Raw genomic sequence first — 11487 nt, 5'->3', positions numbered from 1 at the left:
CATGCACCCATAAGTTACTCTATATTCACTCATTATATAAAAAGCATAATATTTGTGGTTACTATCAAGCAATCACAAAGAGAATATTGGGAATTAATCCACCAATGACATAACTTCAAAAACTTTTGTTCTATCTTAGATATTATTCCAAAAAAAATTTAAAAACAGCTGAAACTAGAATATATAAATAGACATTCTCATAAACTCACTCATATAACATTCTGAAGTAACAAAAACGTCATTCAAATTTGAGTTATTTTGTAGCAATGGATACAGTAGCAGCATTGACAGCTGACAAGCCAGTGGTGATATTCAGCAAGAGCAGTTGTTGCATGGGACATTCTGCGAAAGCTCTGATAAGCAGTTTTGGTGCCAACCCTATAGTTATTGAGATTGACAAAATGGTAAATGGTGATGAGATAGAGAGGTCACTGATTCAACTAGGTTGTAGACCAAGTGTACCAGCAGTTTTCATAGGACAACAATATATAGGTGGTGTTAATCAAGTCATTAGCCTCAATGTCCAAAACAAACTTGCGCAGTTGCTTTTAAAGGCTAGAGCTATTTTTATTTGGGGTCCAATAGCTCCATGAATAAATTGTCATGCAATGCGAACTTTTTATTTGGTGTGGTGATATTAGTATATTTCAGTTCCTAGATATGAAATACCATGGCAGTGTCTATTTAGTAAAAGAGCTTCTTTTTGCCTAGCTACATGTACTCTTTGATTTTGCTGGTTTAGAACTGCACTAGCTATTATGTACTAAAGACTAAAATAGCTATGTTCTCATAGCATGCATGTATTATCAAACACATAGATAGGTCATTTATAATGTGTATGTATTGAGGTTTTCATAAAATTTAGTTATGAAATTTATATCAACGATGTAAAATTTATATCAACAATAGCAAGAACCTAAAAGAAGAAATAATTATACACCAAATTGCTACAAACAATTACTTAGTTCATACCTAAAAAATGGTATGTCAACTACTTGCTGAAATAACATGAATGTCAAGAAGATATCCCGTGAAACCACTTTTATGTAGAAAAGAAAACTTTTTCCACCAATTGTTCTATAGATAGTGTCAAGTCCGAGAAGATAAAATCATTTATGAATTTCTATAAGACTCGCATCACATAATGTCATACATGATGAAGTTGATATTTGTATTATCAAAGTTTGTTTGAAGTCTCACATTGCTTAGGTTTTCAAGTTGTTAGGTATATAAATATATGAGGGAAATCTCCTCCTTTGAACTAGCTTTTAAGGTTAAGACCCAAGCATATTTGTTAGAAATAAAAAAATACATTGTATGTTTCTCATTAAAAGGAGCATTTAAGTCTTAGGTTCATGTATATTTAGATTCATGCATTTAGAGAGTTGAAATATTATTTATTTTTCCTTGTAAATATAATATGTAATTAATTATATAATGTGTATAAATATCATGGATGTCGAGTGTTTTGCTCACTCAAGCATATTCAGAAAACTTCTTATTCCTATTTTTCACATGGCATCAGAGCTCCTAATCTAGGGGACTCTACTTCCGCTAATCATTATTTAGAAATTTGATTGGACATTTTTATGATGTCAGAACCCTTAAATCTTGACTAGGCGACACTTGTTGTCAAGTTTTTTAATTAAACACTATCTATACTTTTTCAGTCGCCGTCCATACAGTTCCGTACAATTTCCTGTAGCCATCGGTACATCTTTGCACATTTTTCAACAGCCGTATGCATAGTTCCAGTCGTTGTCCCTACATTTTTTGGGTTGATTTCTTCAACGAATCTTGTTTTCTTTAATATCTTATACATAAATATTTGGTGGTTGTTTTTGTTTCCTTCATGACCAATAGTATGAAAAAATCATCAAGTAATTGTAGTGTGATGTATTTTGGTAAACTTCCACTCTCATTTAGATTTCATGTCTCAGAAACACCTTCTTACTTATTTTGGATATTAGAATCAGGAGCCACAGACCACATGACCCCATCTTCAAAACAATTCTCCAGATATTCTCTTTGTCCCAATAATAAAAAAAATCTATTACGGATGGTACTCTCGTAACTGTAGCTGGAGTTGGAGATATCCAAATAAAAAATCATTCTATAACCTTAAAAAGGGTCGTCCATGTTCTAAAGTTGTCCATGAATCTTGTCTCCATACAAAAACTTACAAACAATTTATCCTATAGTGTAACTTTTCATAATAACTATTGTATATTTTAAGATAAGGAGTCGAGAAAGATGATTGGATGTGCTAGAAAAAAAGAATGACCTTTACTATCTTGAAGAACCGGATCATTTTACAAAATTCCACTTGTCGCACTCATTTATGTCAGAGTCGGTACTCTCCAAAAAGGAAAAAAAATATTTCTTTTTCATTGTCGATTAGGTCATCCTTCTTTTAGAGTAATTAAAATTTATTTTTTTGTCACTATTCAATAAGGTAGATATTGAAAATATTCATTATGATATGTGTGAGTTTCCTAAACATAAGCGTCTACCTTTTTCATTAAACAACAAAAGAAGTCTTTCCCTTTTTTATCTTATTCATTTAGATGTTTTGGGTCCCTCTACCAATCCAAATGTAATAGATGTTAGGTAGTTTGTGACTTTTATAGATGATTGTACCGGGGTTACTTAGGTGTTTTTAATCCATAACAAGTCTGACGTCAGTACTGTTTTCCCAAAGTTTTTCTACATGATTAAAAATCAATATGGAGTAAACATTAAAAGGCTTAGGCCTGACAATGGAAAATATTAATTCAATCATGTTCTTATTTATTTATGTCAAAAAGAGGGAATTATCCATGAGTCTTCTTGTGTTAAAACACCACAACAAAATGGAATTGTAGTAAAAAAAATGAGCATATATTAAACCAAACCCGAGCACTATTGTTTTATCAAAATGTTCCCAAATATTTATGGGGGGAGGCCATTCACACTAGCATATATATTATTAATCGATTACCCTCTAGAGTATTAGGGTTCAAGAGTCTTATGCATGTTATTTCTTCCTTCTATCCAAATTTGTCAACAAGTGGTAATCTTAAACCTCGAATCTTCCATTGTGTCTCATATGTCCATATGCATACTCAAGACAGGAAAAACTTGATCCTAAAACCCTAAGATTCGTTCTTGTCGGGTATTTCTCTACTCAAAAGGGATATAAATGTTTTCATCCTCCATCTAAAAGGTGTTTTGTGTCAAAGGATCCTACCTTTCATGAAAAGGAGTCGTACGTCGCTTAACCTTATCTTCAGGGGAGAATTTTAAGGAAGATAAGATTGAAAGTGTCGATCTTTCTGGTCTTTAGTAAAATACACTCAATTTGTCTAGTATTAAGTCAATTACATTTAGTCATGCTGGTCATGACTCAAATACACTCAATCTCTCTGGTCTCTAGTCAAATCCACCTAATTCTTCTAGTTCTGATTCAAATAGACTTGATCTTTCTGGTCTTGAATTAAACACACTTGTGTCGTACCCATCTGATACTGAAGAACTAGGAGTTGAGTCACTTCAATCAAATATACCAATAGCTAAGCTTGGACGTGAAGTTGATCCAAGATATGGAAAGAGTCTCATTTACATGAGGAAGTCAAAGGTCGTTCCTAAATCAACACAAGTTCAAGAGCCTGACTAGACTCCTTCGAATGAGGTAATTAATTCTTCTGAATTATAGGATAAAATTATGACCTAAAAAACAGATGATGACCTATATCTTCCAATTTCTATTAGAAAAGGTACCCAAAAATGCTCCAAACAACTTTTATATCCTCTTTCAAACTATCTTTCTTTTAAAAAATTCTCACCTACCCATATAACATTCCATACAAACCTAGACGCTACTTCCATACTTACTAATTTTTATTTGGCATTGTGTGATAAAAATGGAAGCAAACCATGAATATTGAGATGGACACATTGAAGAAGAATGGAACTTAGGAGTAAGTGACTTTACCAGAAGGAAAGAGGTCAATTGGATGCAAATGGGTGTACACAGTAAAATATAAGGCTGATGGATTAATCGAAAGATATATGGCTAGGTTGGTTACCAAAGGGTTTACACAAACTTATGGAAATGACTATTCATATATATTTTCTCTTGTTGCAACGATGAATATAATAAGAGTAATTTTGTCACTTGCTACAAATTATGGTTGTAATTTACAATAGTTTGATGTGAAGAATGCCTTCTTACATGGGGAACTTGAAGAGGAGATTTATATGCAGGTACCACCGAGGTATGAAATAAATATGCCTATCAATACAATTTTCAGGTTGAAAAAGGTGTTATATGGCCTAAACCAATCACCTCGGCCATGGTTTGGAAGATTCGTTGAGGTTATGATATCCTCGGGGTATAAACAAAGTCAAGAGGATCGCACCTTGTTCATCAAACACTCACCACAAGAGGGAGTGACAATCATGTTAGTATATGTGGATGGCATTATAATGATTAGAGATGATTGGAAGGAGTAACAGATCTTGAGCCATTGTTTGGCTAAGGAGTTTGAAATAAAAACTCTTGGAAAGATGAAGTACTTCTTGAGAATCAAGGTGGTACATTCCCTAAAAGGAATTTTTATATCTCAACAAAAACACGTTATAGATTTACTCAAAGAGGCAGGGAAAAGCATGTAAAGTTGTTATTGTTCCTATGGATCCAAGTCTTAAATTAGGTAATACAAAACAAGATGTTGTAGTAGATAAATAAATGTATCAAGGTCTTGTTGGGAGATTAATTTATTTTTCTCACGCTATACCTAATCTTGTATATGATGTAAGTATAGTTTATCAGTTCATGCCTTTTGCTAAAGAGATTCATTTACAAGCAGTTCATAGAATCATGTAGTATCTCAAAGGAACTCCATGAAGAGGAATTTTGTTCAAAATAAATGGAAATACAACCCTTGAGGCCTACATTGATGCAAACTATGCATGTACAATTGTTGATAGAAGATCCATAAAGGGTACTACACCTTTCTTGGAGGAAATCTTGTGACTTAGAGGAGTAAGAAGCAAAATATAGTAGCATGTTCTAGTGTTGAAGCTGAATTTCGAGGCATGGCACAAGCCATTTCTGAATTACTTTGGCTCAAAATTATTTTAGAAGATTTGAAAATCAAATGGGAATGACTCATGAAGCTCTACTATGATAATAAGCCAGCTATCAGTATAGCATATAATTCAGTTTAACATGATCAGACTAAGCATATTAAAGTTGATAGACACTTCATTAAGGAGAAGGTTGATAGTGGGCTGATTTGCATCCCATATATGTCCTCACAAAGGAAACTTGCGGATATCCTCACTATAGGATTAAGTAGCTCAAAATTTTAACGAATTGTATCCAAGTTGGAAATGGAGAATACTTATTCACCAGCTTAAGGGGGAGTGTTGGAAATAAATAAAAAATACATTGTATGTTTCCCATTAAAATGAGCATTTAAGTATTAGGTTCATGTATATTTAGATTCATGCATTTTGGGAGTTTAAATATTATTTATTTCTCCATGTAAACATGATATATAATTAATTATATAGTGTGTGTAAATACCATGCATGTTGAGTGCTTTACTCACTCAAGAACATTCAGAAAACTTCTTATTCCTATTTTTTCATAATGTTTAACATGGTATCGAAGCAGGGTTAAGGACTACAATATGAACATTTGACTCGGGCCCATGCTAGGCGTGAAGGTGGGTGTTGAAGTTGGTATTTGTGTTTTTGGAGTTTGTTTGAAGTCTCACGTTGCTTAGGTTCCCGGGTTGTTGGGTGTATAAATATGTGAGGGAAACCTCATCCTTTGAATTGGCTTTTTAGGATGAGATCCAAGCATATTTAACAATACCAAGGTCAACCTTATCCTAACTCTAGATCTATAACTAAGAGCCTAACTATCCCATAGTGGAATAGAAAATGATAGTAGGATGAAGATGACTTCTAGTATAATTTTAGAGGTCTCTAGTGATCTAAGATAGGGAGGTGCGTGCAAGATTAAAAATTCAATGCTCAAGTCAACATATGACATAGGTCAAAATTTCAAGTGTGTGAATGAATGAATACTTGGATGCGACACATAGTCACATTTATATAGGGGTGTTGTTTAGAATCATCACGGGTCGGTTCACCGTGAGACGCAGAAGCTCGCTGGATGAGTATCAACGGTTAAGATGAAGATGAGGCCTCTCTTCACTATTGTGGTTTAATGTGAGCATTTACCTATTATTGAAGATGGGGCCTCGTTTATCTCGGCATCATTGTTGCCTGTAAATTGGAAAAACAAAGTTGGTTTTTCTTTGTCGTATTCTCTTGCTTCCAAGAGCTATAAACTTCTTCGTCTTATAGAAATTTTTTAGATACACATTACATACTTTATGCGTTCTACATTATTCATTATCATCAGTTGCTTGATCTTCATCTTTCAGAGTCTTCTTCTTTCTGGGTTTCCATCGGTTTTCTTCTTGTTGTTTTGTTCTTTAATCTTCAAAACTTGCATAAATATTTAAGGTATCAATCTCTCACTTTTCTTATTCACTTTTTTTCGTTCTATATTTATTAATGGTCAATGTATGCAAGCTAATTATCACATTCATAAATTTAAGTATCAGTGATGAAATCAACGATGCTTCATCTCAGACTGAAGATGGAGTGATAAACCTAGTGAAATTAGAGGTGTCGTCTTTAGAATTAAGATATCCCTAAGTGAGCGTTATTAAGGTTATGGAGTATTATGAGGTGAGAAACACATAAATGACAATTCTTGAAGTGAGGGAGGATTACCCCACTAGGAATTATATTGGTGAAGTTATCTTAGGGTATGCTCTTCATGGGCTTCATATGTCAAACCGGAAACTGTATAAAAGTCCAAAAATTAATGGAAGACCTAAATTTACATTAAATTTCATAGACAATTTCTTTGGCTACAATCCTACTAACATTAAAATTATGTGGTGGATAAAAGCCCTATTGCACGCTCATCCTCATGGTTGTAACTTTTTATCTATTGACATAGAGGAGGAAATGGTGCAGATGGGACAGTGGGACTTTGAGATCCCTAATGATGCATATTTGTACCCTTGGGTGTGTCGCATCCGCGAAAAAAAACCGGCGGGCTAAAACAAAACAACACAGAGCCGCCACCGTGCGTTATTTATCCCATAAGAGGGAAAGGAAACGCTCGAAGTAAACCTGGAAAAGACATGGTCTCGCGACCAAAGAGAGATGGGATCGGGAGTCGGGTATTAGCACCCCTACGCATCCGTCGTACTCGACGGGATCCACGCTCAGAAGGAAAGAAAAGGTTGCTAAAACAAACATCACACACACACACTGAAACAACACAGGTGGGGGAAGAGAGGAAAGGGCTCGCTAGGATATCGCATCCTATGCCTACGTATCTCATCTGGAATGAGAATCAGAGCTACCGTAGTTCGGCTCACGCACGCCAAACAAAACACACGCACAGACGCTGAGACATCAAAGCAAACACACAAACAGGCAAACATGGAAACCGAATGCCAATCGCTGGACTTACATCAGACTCCGAACCAAACAAACCCACACTGGAAACCAAATGCCACTTGCTGGACTTATATCGGACTCCAAGCACACAACAATAGGATACGGAATGCCAATCGCTGGGCTTACATCCGTCTCCTGACACACACAAGAAGAATAACACACAACAAGTTACTAAGGAGTCTGGCACTCGAGCCTAGCAACCGTCAAGCAAACACACACAAAAAGAAAAAGGGTGCCCGGAGAGATCTCGTACGACCTCCTGCCTACGTACCTCATCTGGTATGAGGATCAGGGCAACGTAGTTCCCCTGAACAGGGGAGAAAGACTAGCCTAACCAGATACAAAGGGGGGGACACAAACTACTAGGGAGACTATGACTCGAGCCTAGAAGTTATCATGCATCATGACCCTATGTTAATGTTGCTATCTAACTTGCACAGGCAGCAAGCTATCCTAAACAGGCAAAGCAAAGCATACAAGCATAATCAAAACAAAGCAAACATGCACAATTAGCACACACTATATACAGACAAAGTGGGCTCACACAAGGGTTAGGCTGCAAAAGCAAGCCAACTGTATCAGGGTGATGTTAGCTCTTAACCCTAACATTGAGAGTTAGGGTGAAGCAGATGAAATAGGAAGTGAGGGGTGTGCCTCACAGCTCTTATCCCTGGCAAGGGAGAGCTTCAGACAAAGGAAGTGTGGGTTCAGAAAGTGGGAACCCTTCTACACTTATGACTGACTCAACTGGATCTTGGGTTAATATCCACAATGCATCAACACCAGGTGTGTGAGCAAAGGGATGACTCAACTGAATAGCAGGAGATGGATTGCACATCTCTTGTATCTGCCAATTGCCTTATCAAAGGTCTTTTCCTGCTTGGCACAAAGATAAACATTCACAAGCATTGCCTCTTAAGGAGGACTTCAGACAGGTGCCTGACCAAGTAACAGGCCAGGTCTTCCAGACTACATGGAGTTAGTGGGTTATACCTCAATTGGTTAAGCAACCAAGCAACAGCAAAAGCAAGTTCACAATGAACTATAGCAACTAATGTACCTAAAATCAATCTAACTCAGTTAGTTTACAAGTCATAAAGTCATATAGACAATTACAAGTCAACAGTTAACTGTACACAAGCAATGCATCAAGCAAAGCATAAGCCAATGCTCAACACAAATGACTTAGAAGCCACCTACAAAACAAACTCAAGATTAGTTCAACGTTGACCAATTGGTCAACTCAATCCATGTGAATCAATTCCTTAATGCCATATGCTTCTTGTCCTGAAAACACAACTCAAACATGAGAACCAAACCCCTAGGACAAGGCCTAGGGTCAAAGAGGGAGAAATAATTCAAAACAGAACATGAAAATTGTCACAAATTAATTTCTATCAAATTAGAACAATGTCCAAGTGGTCTCACATTCATATCATACACCAATTTCATTTCATAAGGCAAATAAGGCAAAACATGCAATTTCAAAGCTCATTGGACCAAGCAGAATGAATCAATCCAAACTAACTCAAAAATAATTCAATAAATCCCAATAAAAATCATGGCTAAACAGAACTCATCATAGGATCACCACACCAAATTTCAAGTCATTTGGACAACTGGAAGCAAGTCAATTAAAATTCATAAGTCAAAGCATGGCAAAACAAGCTCAATGAGGGCACAAAAACATACATCAACTTCAAGCAAGCATAAAACAGAATCTACACATGATAAATGACTCAAACCAAAGCCATCATGAACTTCAATGTGTCTAGAATCACTCCACAAAATTTTAGGTCCATCCAATAAACATCTAGAATTTCACAAATCATCTAAGATCATGACTCACAAAAAGTCTACAATTGGTCAAACAGAAAGGAAATTCTCAAACAAATTGTAAATGCACTCAAAAGATCCGCAAAAATTCACACTCAAACTTAACATCCAGAAGAATCAACATGCAAAAATTCAGATTATTTGGAGTTCATATGGCATGGTAATGAAAATCCACAAGTCAAGTAAGCAAGGGTGTGACACAAATTGTCACACCTACATTCATCAGCTCATATCTCATCAACCAGGAAAGCAAAATATGCAAACTCTATACCAAAATGTTCATTGAGATGTCTATTTTAAGCATGCAAAGTTTCAAGAATTTTGGATAAAATCTCATCATTTCATGAAGGATATGGCAAAGTAGGTCATGAAAACATACACATACACAATCCCTAAGCAAAATAAAAATCCAACAGTGCACAATTTCGGGAAAAATATTCATTAAATTCTAGAGATCATGATGAACACAATGAAAACACCACAGCTCAATTGGATTAATAATCATGGAGATATGAATTTTTGAATGGAAGAGAAAAAATAAAAAAAGACATGGAACATAGTATGAACATGTGAGAAATGATGAGCTAACAATGCACATGGCCAAAATGGAATTGCCTTCGGCCAGAATCGAAGGGAGTACGTTTTCAAAATTGAGCGCGCCATAGTCAAGTGCAGGACACGTGGTCCACTGCATGAGCGCATAACACCAAACACCATGCAGGCAAGGCAGAAATGAATCAAACGCGAATTCTGGAAAAAAAACCTAGGGTTCATACATTGTTCTTCATCAAATCCAGCTCAAGAACATTTCATCACCAAAATTCACAAACCTTATATCATTGGAAAGATCTTCTAACAAGCAACAACAATCTCAAATCAATTTATCCTAATTCATCCTAAATTAAAAGATTCGAAGGAAAACATTTTTGCTCATGAAACTTAAAATCCACATAACTTGTTCATTTCTTGATGAAAATCAATGATTCAACTTGCAGTTTACTCTACATCCAAGGATCTATCTAAAGCATGCATTAATTTCATGAATTATGCAAGTCGAAATCTCACCTTGTTGGAAGTGCAGTTATGAAATCGTGTGAATCTGGCTTGGGCAAGGTGAAACAGAAGCTCTATATTGCTGAGGAAGATGAATGTATGATGGATTGCAGCTCAACAATGCTTGATTTGCTCATAAATCTCAACTGCCATGGATGAAAACTCTTGCAACAGTTCCAAATTCAGCACCAAATCCTTCGAATCTTGCTACAGTTCAACTCAATTATGCCTCTTGATGATGATTTGATCAAGGAAATAGCAAGGCTTGTGAAGAAAAATGAAGAAAAGTTGAGAGAAGAAGTTGAAGAATTTTTGGATTTCTAGATCTAGATCTCAATTCTGTTATGCTTAATTAGAAAACAGTTAGAATTAGGTTTATATATGTTCTGTTAAGCATGTTTGTTAATCATGATTAGGCCAAATCAAAGTAATTAGTGAAAATGCAAGTGTTATGCTAAATTGGTCAAGTCACCTTGCATGCATGAAACCTGTTGCTACAGTGCACGAAATTTGAGCTAAACACACTCCAAATGTTGTTTAAGACCAAGTGCAAGTGATTGGAAGTGTGGAAAATGCATATTTTTGAATTGGACTTTTTCCCTCCAAATTTCAAATTCAATTCAAGTGGAAAATCCAATTTTTTTGTGATGAGATTTGATGAATGGTAATGCATGATTTGGATAGAGCATGTTAAAACAAGATTGTAGCAAAAAACCCCACTGCATTTGGCCTTGTGGTGTGAAAGTTATCCAAGTTTGAAGTTCAAAATCTATTGACAATGATTGATCCATAATTTCTCAACCACACATGAGAAATGCATGTTCTTGGACTTTTTGGGAAGGTGAGAGCAAGATCTACAACTTTCATGTTGGACAAAATTTCATTTGAAGCATTTTTGGACATGTAATTTTGAGGAGAAGACCTTTCCATTTTTGGCAATTTTGAATTACAAGTCACTTTCTATTTTTGGAAAGTTTTCATCTGACTTTATTTTCTTCAATGTTGATCTTTGAAATGTCAAATGAAACTTGTTTGGACATGAATGAAGTGTCTCTAACC

At 35.5% G+C, this 11487-nt stretch overlaps 1 protein-coding gene across 1 annotated transcript; it reads left to right on the top strand.

Moving 5' to 3' along the window:
• The first annotated feature begins 266 nt into the window (after positions 1–266).
• Positions 267–593, top strand: LOC127095666 (monothiol glutaredoxin-S6-like). Its single transcript, XM_051034321.1, has one exon. It carries the CDS (start codon positions 267–269, stop codon positions 591–593), a length of 327 nt encoding a protein of 108 aa, XP_050890278.1.
• Positions 594–11487: the final 10894 nt, after the last annotated feature.

Source organism: Lathyrus oleraceus, chromosome 6, assembly GCF_024323335.1.
Source record: "Lathyrus oleraceus cultivar Zhongwan6 chromosome 6, CAAS_Psat_ZW6_1.0, whole genome shotgun sequence".
NCBI classification, from domain to species: domain Eukaryota; kingdom Viridiplantae; phylum Streptophyta; class Magnoliopsida; order Fabales; family Fabaceae; genus Lathyrus; species Lathyrus oleraceus.
Note: the sequence above shows the minus strand (reverse complement) of the source record. Positions and strands in the feature narration are given on the sequence as shown.